The sequence below is a fragment of the Anomaloglossus baeobatrachus genome, chromosome 5 (assembly GCF_048569485.1).
Source record: "Anomaloglossus baeobatrachus isolate aAnoBae1 chromosome 5, aAnoBae1.hap1, whole genome shotgun sequence".
Taxonomy (NCBI): Eukaryota; Metazoa; Chordata; class Amphibia; order Anura; family Aromobatidae; genus Anomaloglossus; species Anomaloglossus baeobatrachus.
In genome coordinates, this window is record NC_134357.1 from 377336198 (window position 1) to 377354362 (window position 18165).

Sequence of the window (18165 nt, forward strand, 5' to 3'; positions counted from 1 at the left end):
GGCAGGGGTGCCAAAAACACAGGCTTATTATGCTGCCTGCGTCGCTTGTACGACCCAGCTGCCGGCAGGTTCCATTGACCCTCATTGTGTGCAATGTTCGGCCCTGTGACACTTCTTCAGCCAGGGCCTCTGCTAAGAGGGGCCCAGGGGGAGCCACCTGTTGACACTGTCCTAGTGACGGGGACGGAGTTTGCAAAACTCTCTGAGACTATGGCTAAGATACTAGAAGCCTTGCAGTCCAGGCCGGTATCTCAGCAAAGGGACTCTGTTGAATCATTGTTCCCTGGCCCCCCTCAGTTGGACCAACAATGTCCTCCCGGGGTATCTCATACATCCCAGGCTGAGGGTTCTGACTTAGACCCCAGCCCCAGACCGACTAAGCGGGCTCGCTTAGAATTTCCCTCGACATCATATTGTTCAGGGTCTCAGCGGGGGGAATCTCTGGTTGATAATGCGGAGACAGCTGATCAGGATTCTGATCCTGAGGGCGCTCTCAATCTTAATACTCCAGACGGGGACGCCATACTGAACGTTCTTATTGCGTCCATCGATCAAATGCTGGATATTTCTCCCTCAGCTCCTCTGGCGGAGGAGTCAGCTTCTCTTACACAGAGTATGTTTCTAGACCACTCTGATTTCAGAGAGGCAGTCCAGAATCATCATGCTTGTCCAGATAAGCGTTTTTTCTAAGCGCCTTAAGGATACACGTTATCCTTTTCCCCCTGACGTGGTTAAAGGTTGGACTCAGTGTCCCAAAGTGGATCCTCCAACCTCCAGACTGGCGGCTAGATCCATACTTGCAGTGGACGAGGGGGCCTCGCTCAAGGATGCCACTGACAGGCAGATGGAGCTCTGGTTGAAATCCATCTATGAAGCTATCGGAGCTTCTTTTGCCCCAGCATTCGCAGCTGTATGGGCGCTACAAGCTATCTCAGCAGGTCAAGCACAAATTGAAGCAGCCACATGCACGGCCGCGCCACAAGTGGCATCCATTACCACCCAGACCTCGGCAATTGCGTCTTACGCTATTATTGCTGTCCTGGACTCTGCGAGCCGTACGGCGGTCGCGGCCGCCAATTCGGTGGTACTCCGCAGGGCCTTGTGGCTACGGGAATGGAAGGCAGATTCTGCTTCCAAAAAGCGCTTAACCAGTTTGCCAATTTCTGGCGACAGGCTGTTTGGCGAGCGTCTGGATGAAATCATCAAACAATCCAAGGGAAAGGATACATCCTTACCCCAGTCCAAACAGGACATACCCCAACGGAGGAGAGGGCAGTCGAGGTTTCGGTCCTTTCAGGGCGCGGGCAGGTCCCAATTCTCCTCGTCCAAAAGGTCTCAAAGTACAAAGGAACTCTGATGCATGGCGGTCTAAGTCACGTCCTTAAAAGGCCACCGGAGGCGCCGCTAACAAAGCGGCTTCCTCATGACTTTCGACCTCCTCTAGTAGCATCCTCGGTCGGTGGCAGGCTTTCCCGCTTTTGCGACACCTGGCTGCCACAAATAAAAGACCGCTGGGTGAGAGACATTCTGTCTCACGGTTACAAGATAGAGTTCACCTCTCGTCCCCCGACTCGATTCTTCAGGTCATCCCCGCCTCACTAGCGAGCCGAGGCTCTTCTGCAGGCGCTGCGCACTCTGAAGGCGGAAGGAGTGGTGATCCCGGTTCCTCTTCAGCAACTGAGCCACGGTTTTTACTCCAACTTGTTTGTGGTCCCAAAGAAGGACGGGTCTTTCCGCCCGGTCCTGGACCTGAAACTGCTCAACATACATGTAAAAACCAGACGGTTCAGGATGGAATCCCCCCGCTCCGTCATCGCCTCAATGTCCCAAGGAGATTTCCTTGCGTCGATCGATATCAAAGATGCTTATCTCCACGTACCGATTGCTCCAGAGCACCAGCGCTTCTTGCGCTTCGCCATAGGAAATGAACACCTGCAATTCGTGGCACGGCCGTTCGGCCTGGCAACAGCCCCACGGGTTTTTACCAAGGTTATGGCTACTGTAGTAGCGGTCCTCCACTCTCAGGGTCACTCGGTGATCCCGTACTTGGATACTGATCAAGGCACCCTCTCAAGAGGCATGCCAACGCAGCCTCGACGCTTCCCTGGAGACTCTCCAGGGTGTCGGGTGGATCATCAATTTTACAAAGTCAAATCTGACACCGGCTCAATCGCTGACATATCTTGGCATGGAGTTTCATACCCTCTCAGCGATAGTGAAGCTTCCGCTGATCAAGCAGTAGTCACTACAGAAAGGGGTACAATCTCTCCTTCAAGGCCAGTCACACCCCTTGAGGCGCCTCATGCACTTCCTGGGGAAGATGGTGGCAGCAATGGAGGCAGTCCCTTTCGTGCAGTTTCACCTGCGTCCCCTTCAATGGGACATCCTACGCAAATGGGACAGGAAGCCGACGTCCCTCGACAGGACCGTCTCCCTCTCTCAGGCGACCAAAGCTTCCCTTCGGTGGTGGCTTCTTCCCACTTCATTATCGAAGGGGATATCCTTCCTACCCCCATCCTGGGAAGTAGTCACGACAGACGCGAGTCTGTCAGGGTGGGGAGCGGTTTTTCTCCACCACAAGGCTCAGGGTACGTGGACCCAGCAAGAGTCTCCGCTTCAGATCAACGTTCTGGACATACGGGCAGTGTATCTTGCCCAGAAAGCGTTCCAGCAGTGGCTGGAGGGCAAGCAGATCCGAATTCAGTCGGTCAATTCCACAGCGGTGGCATACTTCAACCACCAAGGCGACACACGCAGCCGGCAAGCCTTCCAGGAAGTCCGGCGGATTTTGATGTGGGTGGAAGCCACGGCATCCACCATATCCGCAGTTCACATCCCAGGCGTGGAAAACTGGGAAGCAGATTATTTCAATTGCCAGGGCATGGACGCAGGGGAATGGTCCCTTCACCCGGACGTGTTTCAGGAGATCTGTTGCTGCTGGGGGGTGCCGGACGTCGACCTCATGGCGTCCCGGCACAACAACAAGGTACCAATGTTCATGGCACGGTCTCAAGATCCCAGAGCTCTGGCGGCAGACGCCTTAGTTCAGGATTGGTCGCAGTTTCAGCTCCCTTATGTGTTTCCTCCGCTGGCACCGTTGCCCAGAGTGTTACGCAAGATCAGGACCGACTGCCGCCGCGCCATCCTCGTCGCTCCAGACTGGCCAAGGTGGTCGTGGTACCCGGATCTGTGGCATCTCACGGTCGGCCGACCGTGGACACTACCAGACCAAACAGACTTGCTATCTCGAGGGCTGTTTTTTCCATCTGAATTCTGCGGCCCTCAACCTGACTGTGTGGCCATTGAGTCCTGGACCCTAGCGTCTTCAGGGTTATCTCAAGACGTCTTTGCCACTATGAGACAGGCTAGGAAACCAACGTCCGCCAAGATCTACCACAGGACGTGGAAAATTTTCCTGTCGTGGTGCTCTGCTCAGGGTTTTTTCTCCCTGGCCTTTTGCCTTGCCCACTTTTCTGTCCTTCTTTCAATCTGGACTGGAAAAGGGTTTGTCGCTCGGCTCCCTTAAGGGACAAGTCTCAGCGCTCTCTGTGTTTTTCCAGAAGCGCCTAGCCAGGCTTCCACAGGTACGCACGTTCCTGCAGGGGGTTTGTCACATCGTTCCACCTTACAAGCGGCCGTTAGAACCCTGGGATCTAAACAGGGTTCTGATGGTTCTTCAGAAACCACCATTCGAGCCAATGAGAGATATTTCCCTCTCACAACTTTCGCAGAAAGTGGTTTTTTTCTAGTAGCAGTCACTCCTCTTCGGAGAGTGTCTGAGCTAGCAGCATTGTCGTGCAAAGCCCCTTTCCTGGTGTTTCACCAGGACAAGGTGGTTCTACGTCCGGTTCCGGATTTTCTCCCTAAGGTGGTATCCTCCTTTCATCTCAATCAGGATATCTCCTTACCTTCTTTTTATCCTCATCCAGTTCACCAATGTGAAAAGCATTTGCACTTGTTAGATTTGGTGAGAGCACTCAGACTCTACATTTCTTGTACGGCGCCCCTGCGCCGCTCGGATGCACTCTTTGTCCTTGTCACTGGCCAGCGTAAAGGGTCACAGGTTTCCAAATCAACCCTGGCTCGGTGGATCAAGGAGCCAATTATCGAAGCTTACCGTTCGGCTGGGCTTCCGGTTCCATCAGGGCTGAGGGCCCATTCTACCAGAGCCGTGGGCGCGTCCTGGGCTTTGAGGCACCAGGCTGCGGCTCAGCAGGTGTGTCAGGCGGCTACCTGGTCGAGCCTGCACACTTTCACGAAACACTATCAAGTGCATACCTATGCTTCGGCGGATGCCAGCCTAGGTAGACGAGTCCTTCAGGCGGCGGTTGCCCACCTGTAGGAAAGGGCCGTTTTACGGCTCTCTTACGAGGTATTATTTTACCCACCCAGGGACTGCTTTTGGACGTCCCAATTGTCTGGGTCTCCCAATAGAGCGACAAAGAAGAAGGGAATTTTGTTTACTTACCGTAAATTCCTTTTCTTCTAGCTCCAATTGGGAGACCCAGCACCCGCCCCTGTTTTTTTGTGTACACATGTTGTTCATGTTGAATGGTTTCAGTTCTCCGATATTCCTTCGGATTGAAGTTACTTTAAACCAGTTTATAATTCTTTTTCCTCCTTCTTGCTTTTGCACCAAAACTGAGGAGCCCGTGGGAGCACGGGGGGTGTATAGGCAGAAGGGGAGGGGCTTAACACTTTTGAGTGTAATACTTTGTGCGGCCTCCGGAGGCATAGCCTATACACCCAATTGTCTGGGTCTCCCAATTAGAGCTAGAAGAAAAGGAATTTACGGTAAGTAAACAAAATTCCCTTCTTTTGTGATGTCTTTTGACAGACTATAATAAGCATTATATTTGATAAATTTTTCACTCTAATTATACCCATGTATGTAACGACTGTTTAAAATCTATTTTGGAATTAATATACAATAAGTTTCTATGTGAATCTGATACATGTACAGCTGGTATGTGTTTTTAAATTGCACTTTATTCACGCAAGGACGCTGCACCCGTATCACCTGTTATTTAAGGGCGGATGCAGCACCTTTGCATGCACTGGACCCGTAGAAGCAAGTTTTACTTGCGAAACGGCCGCCGTCGTCCGACGTGGCACACACTCATCCTCCCTCACTACCTGTACCCCTGATGTGATCGTGGAATAAACAGATTTCCTTTATTTGACCTTTGGAGTGCGACCTATTCATCTCTACATTGTGGATTTTGTATCGTCTTCGCTTTGGGATACGCACCCAGGTCTCCATCAGCATGGAAGCACAGCTTTACTAGCCATACAGGGATCAGCAGTGCCCGGTATCCTCCACTCAGCTTTATATATATATATATATATATATATATATATATATATATATATATATATATATATATATATATATATATATATATATATATATATATATATATATATATATATATATATATATATACACATTATATATATATATATATATATATATATATATATATATATATATATACACATTATATATATATATATATATATATATATATACACATTATATATATATATATATATATATATATTACACATTATATATATATATATATATATATATATATTACACATATTTATTTATATATATATATATAATTTTACTTTAGGGACTCTAGATTGTGAGCCCCAATGGGGACAGTGTTGCCAATGTATGTAAAGCGCTGTGGAATTAATAGCGCTATATAAATGAATAAAATTATTATTTATATATTATATCTCTCACTTTTTGTTAATATTGTAATTTACTGAGGAACTTTTGTGTGTTTCTAAGGGTTCAAGTGACAAAATGAGTGTATTTCTCTGCTGAGCACAACACTCCTTTTTTTTTTTTTTTTTTTTTTTTGGTGTAAGCTCCTCTGAAGGGCAGAGGGTCCCATCGTTAGCTGGATAACCCATCAATTTCACTTGGACTGTGTAATGCTTCATTTCCCCTGTAGAGGCAGTATAGGACGCTGCAGATTCCTCACCGGATTGCAGGGGGCTGTGATCAGACCCTCGTTGTGGCACCATCTAATACAAGGTTGTCCACCACTGATGTCAGTTCAGATATCTCATGTACTTTATTATATACCTGCTGACTGTTACCATCTTTTTAATGTGAAGAACTTTAAGTTGTCTCGGATTAAACCACTTTGCATCCATTTACAAGAGGAAGTTGATATGAGAGATTCCTCAAGGGCTGTAATATAAAATTACCTATAGACACCTGAAATCTCTAATTGGGTCTTTTTAATATGCAAGTTCTCTAATTTATAATTTTTATTTTTTTATTTTTTTTTTTTTTACCCAAAGGTAAATTCTGTTTTTCCTTGTTTCTTCCATTGATGTGAGAATGGCGCCATCTATGGATACGAATTAGAACTGCAGGCTTTCTGTACTTGGTTTGGTCACATTTTATCGTCTCATATGCAAATTTTGGTTTATTTTTTAAGATTGCTCAAGTAGAAATGCCAGTTATTATGGAAATCGAGCCGCTACGCTGATTATGCTTGGGAAGTTTCGCGAGGCTCTGGAAGACGCTCAGCAAGCAGTCCGGCTAGATGACGCCTTTGTGAAGGTAGGTCCCACAAGTGAGCACACCTCTGTCTGAATGCTGTGTACACATTGCTTAGGATACATTCACAGCTCCTGAAACAACGGCAGAGGAGAATATATCCACTCATTGCAGAAACGTATCTGCGCATATAAAGACCTCTGGACTTTAACCCTTTTGGAACAGCTGTCGTACGCTATAACCTTAAGAATCATGCTCAGAAGCTGTACCCGATCCTTACGGGGCAGGTGCCGGCTGTGTTACATTGCCGGCACTGGAGAGTAACTGGCTCAAAATGTATCAGTTAACTTCTTAAATGCAACTGTCAATGGATGTGATGGATATCGGTCCCCTGTGTGATGCTATTGGGGGGTGTTGATTTGGTTATTTCGTCAGCCAGTGGCCTAATGAAGGGCTTCACAGGAGATCATCAATTTCACACTACATTGTAATACCATGCCATTGCAGTGTAAAACATACTTTCCCTAAGGTAAGGTGGCTAGTTATAACTATAAAAATATATTAAAAAAGCAATAATAAAACTAATATATAATGTCTTCTTCAAATCGCATTCCTCTTATTTAGGTGTAAAAATGGCAAAATAATAAAAATGAAAAGCAAAATTAACACATCAGGTATTGCTGCTTGCATAATTGCGAAGCTAATACAATCTAAAATTATTTAACAGTTAAAGGGAACCTGTGACCTACTCACCTGCAGGGCGGTCCGATACGGTCTGGTCGATGGGCATTGCTATTGGGTCCGGCGCCTCCTCTAGCCTTGCAATCGCTGGCCTCCTTGGTTCATGTGGATGACTCATCCTACATCATCCACACAGACCGGCATTGTGCATGCGCACTTTTCTATGCCTTTCTTTGGGCAGAACAAAGTTCTGTAGTGTGCATGCGCAGGAGGTCTTTGTCCTTTCCCCGCGCCTACACATTACAGAACTTTGCTCTGCCCGCAGCAGGGCAGAAGGAGCACAATGGAGGCCTCTGTGTGGATTACATAGGATACAGTAATCCACACAAGGAAAGGACGGTGATCACATGGATAGAGGAGGCGTCAGAGCTGGGAACAGCGTCGCCCATCACACCGGACCATATCGGGCCACCCCACAGGTGAGGGGTGATAGGTTCATTCAAACATAGAAAAAATTTGAACCCCTTGTTCACAGCCTTTCCTCCCCAGAAAAAAAATCAATCTATCGTGTGTGTGTGTGTGTGTGTGTGTGTGTGTGTGTGTGTGTGTGTGTGTGTACGTGTATATACACATATTGTGAAAAGTAAAAAAAAAGCTCAAGCAGCTATGACTATATGGCTCTTGGAAGAAAAAGAGGAAAATGAGAGGGCAAAAGCAAAAAGTTCCCAGTCCTTAATTAGTTAAATCCGTAGCATTTTCAGTTCTTGCAGATTTGTCCTCTGGTTTTCATCCTTTGCAGTGTACCTGTAATGATTTCATAATTTTATACATTTCTAGGGTCATCAACGAGAGGGAAAGTGTCACCTGACCTTAGGAAATGCTATGGCAGCTACACGGTGTTTTCAGAAGGTACTGGAACTGGAGCCAAATAACGAGCAGACACGGCAGGAGGTAAGAAGTGCCCTGCGGTGGCGGAGGTGACGTACCCACGATAGGCATGCTCACACAGAAGAGGAGATTACTGCACCACAGCCAACTATCTTGTCTTCTCCTTTTAGTTGAAGAACGCAGCAGCTGTACTAGAGTATGAAAGGATCGGAGAAGCCGACTTTGAGAAGCGGGATTTCCGGAAGGTATGATGACTTCTCTGTATGGGGATTTAGCGCTCCTGGACTTCCTCTTGCTGCGGTGTGGCGTGGGCAGGCAGGCTTGTGTTCTGACTCATGACTATGCCCATCTGCGGAATGGAATATTTAGCAATGCTACTAATATTAAGGCTTTGAAAGCTTCAAATTCAAAGGTTTTTCCAAAAATGGAAAACCCCTTTTAATAGTGAAAGTTTCAGACCTACGTTCTTTTCTATATGAAGTTATGACTTCTAAATCCATCTTAATTGTTACTGTTTGTGCCCGTATTACTAGTGACCATAATCCATAATTTGAATTGTGACTTTCCTTTTTATTTTATATACCCTTTTCTCATGGTGTTTACTGTAGGGGTTAATTACTTCAGTATTTTCATAGATTGGACTTTTACGGATGCTTGAATACCAAATATGTTCTAAGTTATTAGTTTTAAGCCGCTAGTAATTGGGGTTAATTTTAAACTTTTATGTTCTTTTAATATTGTTAAAGTCCCCCAACTCTATTTTCACTTGGTTAGTTCCCCTAAATGCGGTTGTTTGATCACTTGTAAGCCTGCGACTTTAATGACCTGTGCTCTGCCTTCTGAGCTGTGCATGTCTAAGAGGCTTTTCTTTATCGTTCCTATGGGAGACCCAGACCATGGGGTGTATAGCTACTGCCTCCGGAGGACACACAAAGTACTACACTCAAAACGTGTAGCTCCTCCCTCATAGCATATACACCCCCTGCTAGCCAGTCCTAGCCAGTTCATTGCTTTGTGTTTCAGGAGGATCACACACACATGCATTCTCTGATTTTGATTTTTGATTTTTCCTTCTGGATCAAAGATTTGGAAGAAAAGCGGGTCCAGCTGGACTCCCGGCATGTCCCTTCTCACCCCACTGTGTCGGCGGTGCTGTTAAGGTTGATTTCCAAGGCTGGAGCCTTCTCATGCCGCGCTCCTTCACCATCCCATGCTGGGGCTCTGGCTTGAAGTGGGAGCCAACACGGTTCTCACTGCTTTGCAGGAGACCGGTCTCCATCCGCAGCCCTTTTGCAGGATCCTGCTGGACGGAGCTATCACCCCCCAGGAACCTGGCAACCTGCGTCTCACAAGCTAAGTATATGAGACGTTATTACCACAGAAAGTGGTCTTTCCAGGGGTCCTTTATGTTTATTTATTGGGGTAGTGTGTTTTATGTTTGGTGTAAACGTTTCCGGACGGTTCTCCAGTTTTCACTGGAGAACCGCGCCGAGGGTGCCTGCACGCCGGCCGCATGTTTTACTCTAGGCCCCGGCTTCGCCTGAGGCCTAGTTTCGGTTTCCACTGTCTCTGCATGTCAGTCAGGCAGAGGGACAGTGTGGCTCCGCCTAGCGGCTGCGCAGCACAAGGGAAGGGACACTCCTCACTGAGGAAGGATTCCCTCCCCTGGCTACCTCATTTGCCGCTCTCAGAGTAGGCCCCGCCCCCTCTCCTCGCTCCGGTCGCCATTTTCTCAGCGTTCTCTGTGCCTGCATAGGCACAGAGATTCCACATTGTGACAAGTGGGGACCTGGGCTGAGGGACTAGAGGTCACAGACATGTCTGTTTAAACGATTTGGCAGCCACAACCTCCGGTTTGTGCAGCTGCTTATTTTATCTGTTTATATATGCTGGGGGCCATTCTAGACAGAGCCCCCACCTCTGCAGCATGTCTCACAGAGAGAGGCTGCAGGCTGTTTTTATTTCACTGCAGGTAGTCTCGTACGGCTATACCGAGCTTATAACCACTGTGGCCCCTCAGCTTGGAGGCTCATTAGTGGTCCCTCCAGCTGCTCCGGTTTCGGTGGCTGACCCCTGGGGGAATCCTATTTCCAGGGGTCGGCTGTCCCGGCATCTGCTGAGCATGCAGCCCCCTTCTCAGGGCGTTTTCTGCTTCAGCTCGCTCAGCAAAGCTCACAAAGGACTCTCCTTCTGGGCTCAGACCCCGTCCTCCTGACAGGGAGACGCAGGGTCCCCTGTCCTCCCCGTCCCGCAGCTCCGATTACGAGCTAATTCACTAGACGAGGAGGATGTCTCTACCAGGGGCTCGGACGCTACTTTATGTACATTGATCCGTCCGTAGGTGACGCAGATGCGAATGATTGGATTGCGTCCATTATACTTGTACTGGACCTCCATCCGCCTGTATCAGGGGAGTATTCCCCGCTGGCAGAAAGGCATCAGTATACCTTTAACAGGACGAGGAGTGTGTTCCTTAACCACTCCAGTTTTCAGCCCGCTGCGTCCAAGCCCACAGCCTGTCCTGCAGACCCCAAAGCGGGGTTCTGCTACCTGTTTCCCCCTCCCATCAGAGGTGGTCAAGGAGTGTACTCATTCGCCAAGGGTGGCCCCTCCGGTCTCTAGACTTTCAGCCCGGATAGTTGTATCAGTGGCTGACGGCACCTCTATAAGGATCCCACGGTACATTAATTTTGTACTGGACCTCAATCCGCCGGAGTTACCTTACCTAGGAGAACACAACGTGTGCTCCTTAATCACTCCAGTTTTCAGGCCCCTGTGACCAAGCCCAGGGTCCGCTCTGACAGTCGCTTCCCATGAAGCGTGATTCTGAGGACTGTGTTTCCCCTGTCCACCAATGGTGGTCAAAAAGTGGGCTCATTCACCTCAGGTGGCTCAGCCCGGACCGTTATGTCAGTGGCTGATGGCTCCTCTCTTAAGGTTTTGCGGTCCGCCCGGTTGTCCTTTTGGCCAAGTCAGTATGGGGGCGGCAGGAGCTTCGTTCTCCTCAGCTTTACAGCAGTGCGGTTTTTTTGTACCTTCTCTGCTTCTCTGGAGGAGATGCATTCCCTCACAGGGACACTATGCCCAAAACGGTTGCCTGAACTTCCAGACTTCAGTCTTTTCATCCTAGGCCAGGTCTGCCATGCTGGACACCGCACGGCGGTGGTCTTGGCTACTTTCCTCGCTATCCGCAGGCTCCTGTGGCTTCGGAAATGGAAGGCAGATGCCTCTATAGAGGTTCCTTGCTGGGCTCCCCTTTGGTGGGACCAGTCTCTTCGGAACCAACTGGATGAAATTAAGGAAGCTCTTGGCGGGGAGAGTTCTTCCTTGCCACAAACCTAAACCAGGGAACCTGTCCATGGCAGGAATCAGTTGAGGTTTCGGTGGTTTCCGTTCCTCCATCTGATCGTCCTCTAGCTCGGCCTAGGTTCATAGAACCAAATGGCTCGAAGCTGCGTCTTCAGAAGACCGCAGGAAATGCTGCCACTGAGTCAGCTTCCTCCGAGCTATCTAGCCACGCCAACAACCTCCTTGGTCGGTGGCAGGCTCTCTACACTTGGCGACGTATGGTTCTAACACGTCTCCGTTCAGTGGGGGCGGGATTATATCTCCCATGGCTACAGGATGGAATTCTGTCCACCCGCCAAACAGATTTTTTCTGTCAACTCCTCCCGGCTCCAAGGCCGCCGCCTTCTCACAGGCCGTGGCATTTCTTGCAGGCTAATGGAGTAATTGTACCGGTTCCCGACTGGGAACGGTTCTGAGATTTTTGCTTAAATCTATTCCTAGTCCCCGAAGAGGGCGGTGCCTTCCGACCTGGATCTTTAGCTTTTCAAGCATGGTCAGGTGTGGTGTTTTCACATGGAGTCTCGGTCTTGTTCCGTGTGTTTTTCACCGGATCAATCAAGAACCCAAGGAGATTCCCTAGCAGCCATCGGCATCAAAGATGCCTATCTGCAGGGGTCAATCGCAGTTTCACACCAGCGTTGACTACGTTCTGCAATCGGAGTGGTCCAATTCGTGGCTCTTCCCTTGGGGTTAGCCACGGCCCCTCGAGTATTCTCATTGGGGCAGCTGTGATTAGGGTCCTGCACCCCTAGGGATTGGCAGTGATCTTTTGCCCTGGACGGCCTTCTTGTCGGGGCTTCATCCAGTGCAGACTCTTAGCACAGTGCTTCGCTCACTCTCGCCACTCTAACCTATTCGGGTGGCTTGTCATCCTGTCCAAGTCCACTCTGACTTCGAACCAGAGGTTCTCAGGGACGCAATTCGAGACTGTCGGCACTTGTGAAGCTGCTCTTAGTTGATCAGTAGTTCCTCCGCTGGCGGTCGACGTCGTTCTATCAGACACCAAATACAGGTGCTGGTCAGACGGTGGCGTCAATGGAAGCGATTCCTTGCCCAGTTTCTCCTGCGTCCTCTGAGACGATGTTTTCCGCTGTACACGCGAACTCCCTCCTTCCACGGGGTGGTGGCTTCGCCACTGACCAGGGGCTCGTTTCAGTGGTGGCTTCGGCCACTCTGTCTCAGGGACGCTCCTTCCTGGCCCCGTCCCGGGTGATCCTCACCAGGATGCTGGTCTTTCCGCCTTGGGAGCAGTATATCTCCACCGTGGAGCGCAGGGCGCTTGGACTCTGTCCGAATCAGCCCTCTGGATCAATGTGCTGGAAATCAGATCTGTATTTCTAGCTCTCTAAGCCTTCACCATCTGTTGGCGGCTAGGCACATTCGAGTCCAGTCGGACAACGTGACAGCGTTTTCCTACATCAACTTCCAGGGCGGGACACTCAGCCGCCTGGCAATCTTGGCGGCTCAACGTTCTTCAGTGGACAAGGGACTCCTAGTCCACCGTATCCGCAGCCCACATCCTAGATGTGAAAACTGCGAGGCAGACTATTTCAGCTGTCCAACCGTGGTCCACAATCCTCAGGTTTTGCGGTAGACACACTGGTTCATGTTTGATCCCAGCTTCGTCTCTTTACGTATTTCACCCTCTTCCTCTTGTCCAGAGTCCTGCGCAAGATCAGGAAAGGGGGCCGTCGGGTCATTCTCATACTCCAGACTGACCCAGGCAGGCTTGGTATTCTGACCTGCTCCTTCTGTCCGTTGGGTTGCCATGGCATCTTCCGGACCGTCCAGACCTTTTCTCAAAAGGTCCGTTTTTTCCGTCAGAATTCTGGATTCTCAGATTGACGGCGTAGCTCTTGAGTCCTGGATCTTGGCGACTTCTGGTATCCTTCCTGAAGTCATCTCCGCTATGACTCGAGCTCCAAAGTGTCCTTTGACCTTTTTGGCCTTGCCGACCCTCCTGTCCCTTCCACAGTCCGGTCTACAGCTAGGACTATCCCTCATTAAGGGACAGGCCTCGGCTCTGTCAGTATGTGCCAGCGGCGTATCGTCCGGCTGTCTCCGGTGTGCTCCTTTAAGGGCGCATCTCACATCATTCCGCCTTTCCGGCGGCCTATGGAGCCCTGGGACCTTAATCCGGTCCTCCCGGTTCCCAGAAACCCCCCTTTGCGCCTCTTAGGGAGGTTTCTTTGTTTCATCTTTCACAGAAAGTAGTCTTTCTAGTGGCTATAATCTCCCGCCAGAGAGTTCTGGCTGCACTCTCTCGGAGTCACCCCCTTTTTTGGTCTTTTGCATCAAGACAAGGTGGTCTCCGTCCGACTCCGGACTTTTTTCCCTAAGGTGGTTACTGCTTCCACCTTATCCGGGGCAATTTTCCTGCCTTCCTTTTGTCCGGCTCCTGTTCATCGCTTTGAGGAAGCGTTGCATATCCTGGATCTGGTGCGGGCGCTCCGGATCTATGTGTCTCGCACCGCCATTATTAGGCGGTGCACCTCTCTCTGGTGCTGACTGCTAGTCAGCGTAACGGTCTCTCGGCATCTAAGCCGACCCTGGTTCGTTGGCTTAGGTCGGCCATTTCCGAGGCCTACAAGTATACTCAAGTGCCTTCCCCGCCGGGGATCAGAGCACATTTGATCAGACCTGTCGGTGCCTTTTGGGCTTTCAGGCACCAGGCTACGGCTCAGTAGGTCTGTCAGACTGCAGCTCGAATTAGTCTGCATACTTTTTCTAAGCACTACCCAGGGCATGCTCATGCTTTGGCAGACGCGGGCTTGGGCAGACGCATCTTTCCGGCGTCTGTCGCCCATTTGTGAAGTTAGGTTTTGCCTGCTTCTCAGTTGTCTGTTTATTCCCACCCATGGACTGCTTTAGAACGTCCCATGGTCTGGGTCTCCCATAGGAACGATAAAGAAAAAGAGAATTTTGTTACTTACCGTAAATTCTTTTTCTTATAGTTCCGTCATGGGAGACCCAGCACCCTCCCTATTGCCTGTTGGCAGGTTTTCTTGTTCCGTGTGTCTTCACCGGCTGTTATTGTTGTAGACAGAGGTTCCGGTTCTTCCGGGTTTTACTCTGTCTCTTCTTGTGGGTGGATGTCCTCCTTCAGCTTTTGCACTAAACTGGCTAGGACTGGCTAGCAGGGGGTGTATATGCTAGGAGGGAGGAGCTACACGTTTTGAGTGTAGTACTTTGTGTGTCCTCCGGAGGCAGTAGCTATACACCCCATGGTCTGGGTCTCCCATGACGGAACTATAAGAAAAAGAATTTACGGTAAGTAACAAAATTCTCTTTTTTGACAGTTTGGGGGTCTCTGTATCCGGCCCCCCATTGAGCTTTCCAGACTTTAACACTAGAAGTCCCAGAGAGGGGTCATTTATCATTTCTACCTTTGTAACCCAGGGAGCTCGAAATTTCTGGGACTTCTAGTGTTAAAGGGTTTACAACGTGTAAAAAGTTAACCAAAAGTTTAGTTGTTCTTTAAATCTAAAGCTCCTCATCAGAAAAACAACCCTGACTAGTCTGAAAATATTAAGTCAACTTATCTTTAAAAGGTTGATTCTGTTTTCAGGTTTGAAACCTGCAGCAATAAATTGGTGTATATTTCTTCTTGCCCAGTGTATATATTGCGTGTTGGTATTGGGGGTCCAGTGCTGAGTCTCCGCTGCTCCTAGTGCCTGCTATTGTCTGCAGCACTGGCGTCTAATCAACACCGCTGCAGACAAATACTGAACTCAGCGTCTCTGCCTGCATTGACCACACGAGTCGCTGAGCTCACTGATTGGCTGCAGCGCTGTTGATGTGATATCAACACTGCAGAAAACGGACACTAAGATCAGAAGCTCAGCATTGGATCTGGGAAGGATGAGTGAAGCAGTTTCTTTCAAATTAAATTTTCTGGCACCAAAAATCTCCTTTTTTAGGCTATATGCGCACGCTGCGTTTTGTTTTGCGTTTTTTTTTTTTTTTTGGTGCAGTTTTGTCAGAACTTTCTCACTTTTGACTTCCCACAAAGTCTGAGAAGTCAGATTTGCTGTACGCACATTGTAGTTTGTAAGCCGTTTTTTTGAGAAAAAGCAGCATGTCTGTTTGTCCCCATCCCCATCTCCACCCCACCCCCCCTCCCTTCTCCCCCCGCCCTCCCTTCTCCCCAGCAATTTTCATACCCAGCCAAGATAAAGCCTTACAGCAGAGGGCTGGTATTTTCAGGCTTTGGAGACCCACATTATTGGGAGCCCCCCTGCCTAACAATATCAGCCAGCAGCTGCCTGGAATTGCTGCCTCCATTAGACGCGACAGCCATAGCTGCTACTAAGTCCTAGATTAGTAATGGCAGGCATCTGAGACCCAGCCCATTGCTAATCTGTAAGTGAAAGTAAATAAACACAAACATCCAAAAAATCCTTTATTTAAAATAAAACACACAAAAGCACCCTCTCTCACCAGTTTATTAACCCCCAAACACCACTCCAGGTCTGACGTAATCCACACGAGGTTCCACGCCGCTTCCAGCACTGCTGTATCTGACACAGCGAACGTCATAGCACAAGACTGCCTGCTGTGAGCCCCAAGCAGCAACTGAAGTGAGCCACGCGATTAGCGGTGACTCTCTCAGGTTAGCTGCGCCCACAGCTGGAGTCCTTCAGCTATGACATCAAATCACCTGAGTGACGTCCTGCTGATCACGCAGCTCACTTCAGTCGCGGCTTGATTTGAGGTAACAGGTGAAGGACTCAGGCTGTGATAGCAAATCACCAGAGTGAAAGAAGGGAGTGGCGCGATCAGCGGGGGTCACTTAAGTGATTTGCTGTCACAGCTGGAGGTCTCTAGCTGTGACTGGAAATCACCTGAATGACGTCACAACTTATCACGCAGTTCACTTCAGTTGCTCGGTGGAGCTCACAGCAGGCAGTTTAGTGCTATAATACTCGCTGTGAGCTTCATATATGTAGCAGTGCTGGAAGCATCGTGGGACCTCGTGTGGATTAAATCAGACCTGGAGGGGTATTTAAGGATTAATAAAGTGGTGAAAGAGGGTGGTTTTGTGTTTTATTCCAAATAAAGCATTATTTCAGTGTTTGTGTTTATTTCTTGTCACTTACAGATTAATGATGGTGGGTAGCTCATAGATGCCTGCCATTACTAATCGAGGACTTAGTGGCAGCTGTGGGTGGTTATTAACTACTTATTACCCCGATTACCACCGCACCAGGGCCAACGGGAAGAGCTGGGTCCAGCACCAGAATTATCGCATCTTATGGATGCGCCACTTCTGTGGCGGCAGTGGGCTGCTATTGTTAGGCTGGAAAGGGCTAAACAATCATGGCCCTTTCCACCCTAATAGGATCAGACCCCATTTGTCTGCTGTACCTTGGCTGGTTTTAGAAAAACGGGGTCAGCCCATGTTGGTGTTGGTGTTGTTGTTGTTTAATCAAATACTTAAAAAAAAAAAAAAAACAAAAGTGTGGGATCCCCTCAATTTTTTATAACCAGCCAAGGTACAGCAGATAGCTGAGGGTTGCAGCTGCTGCTGTTCCTGTGCTGTATATGAAAAATGGGGGGGGGCCATGTTGTTTTATACAAACAAAATTTAAAAAAAAACAGCTGTCCAAGCTAGCTATCCCTCTATTGAGCTATTCTGTTATTTCTTTCTATTCTAGTTGCTCTATCTATTCTAGCTGTTCTAGCTATCTATCCATTATCTTATCCTATCATATTTTGTTTCTCTTTTTATAAAAACACATTAACAAAAATGTACCAAAATGTATTTATTTTACATTTCTAGGCTCTCTGTGACAAGGTGCAGTTTTGGTTGCAGTTTGTGAGCAGAAAAACCTGCAGCGTGCTCATGTAGCCTAAATATTTCCCTATTAACAAACAAGTATATCTTGCTGCTGTGTTTTTGCCTAAAAACAGCGTTTTTCTGAAAAACCTCTTCTATGAATGCATCCTAAGTCTGTATTATTATCCATTATTTTGTCATTAGTCTATTCTCATATTGATCAGATCTGGCAGGGAAAAAGTGTGTCCAGATGTTCAGATCCCTGCGATTCCTCACATTACTCCTCTGTGGTTTCCGTGCCTTTCTACACATACTGGAAAATATTCACATATGTTTTAGGAGAACCTGGAAAGTTCCTTGCGGGGGTCTCCCAATACCATAAAATGCAGATTTGAATAGTTTTTCTTAGCTCAGCTGTACTGTAGTCATGTGCTTCCTCTGTCTTATGCCAGGTTGTGTTCTGCATGGATCGAGCCTTAGATCTGGCCCCTGCCTGCCATCGCTTCAAAATCCTCAAAGCAGAATGCCTGGCGCTGCTTGGCCGCTACCCAGATGCCCAGTCCGTCGCTAGGTGTGTATATGCTTCATAGATCTGCTTTTGTAACGCTTGTGTTACATATGTAGACTGGTTTTCAATCATTACATGTTAAAGCCACAACTTTGGCTATGCATTAGTTAACTAAAGGATCAAGCATATCACTAGAATGCATGGATGCTGGACTGACCACTTGACAGCCAGACTGGTTTGTCAGGTCTCCGTAAGGAGAATAGTCTTCCCCCGTGGTCCCCACATAGCTTCTCATACAGCCAGATCAGTTACCCACACTTTGCACTGACGAATGGCAATCACCCCGAAACAGTGTCTGCAAATTGGGCTTCTGATCTGGCATATATCCTAGGTCATATGAAAAGGCTTGTTAAAAGGCCACTTTTGACTTTT

General features: G+C 48.4%; 1 protein-coding gene across 1 annotated transcript in view; it reads left to right on the forward strand.

The window, feature by feature from the left end:
• DNAJC7 (DnaJ heat shock protein family (Hsp40) member C7) overlaps positions 1-18165 on the forward strand; it is a 78704-nt gene that overhangs the window by 38916 nt on the left and 21623 nt on the right. The window contains exons 3-6 of the mRNA XM_075350023.1: positions 6468-6592; positions 8048-8161; positions 8269-8343; positions 17678-17796. Coding sequence (XP_075206138.1) covers positions 6468-6592; positions 8048-8161; positions 8269-8343; positions 17678-17796 — 433 coding nt within the window. The remainder of the gene's footprint in view (positions 1-6467; positions 6593-8047; positions 8162-8268; positions 8344-17677; positions 17797-18165) is intronic.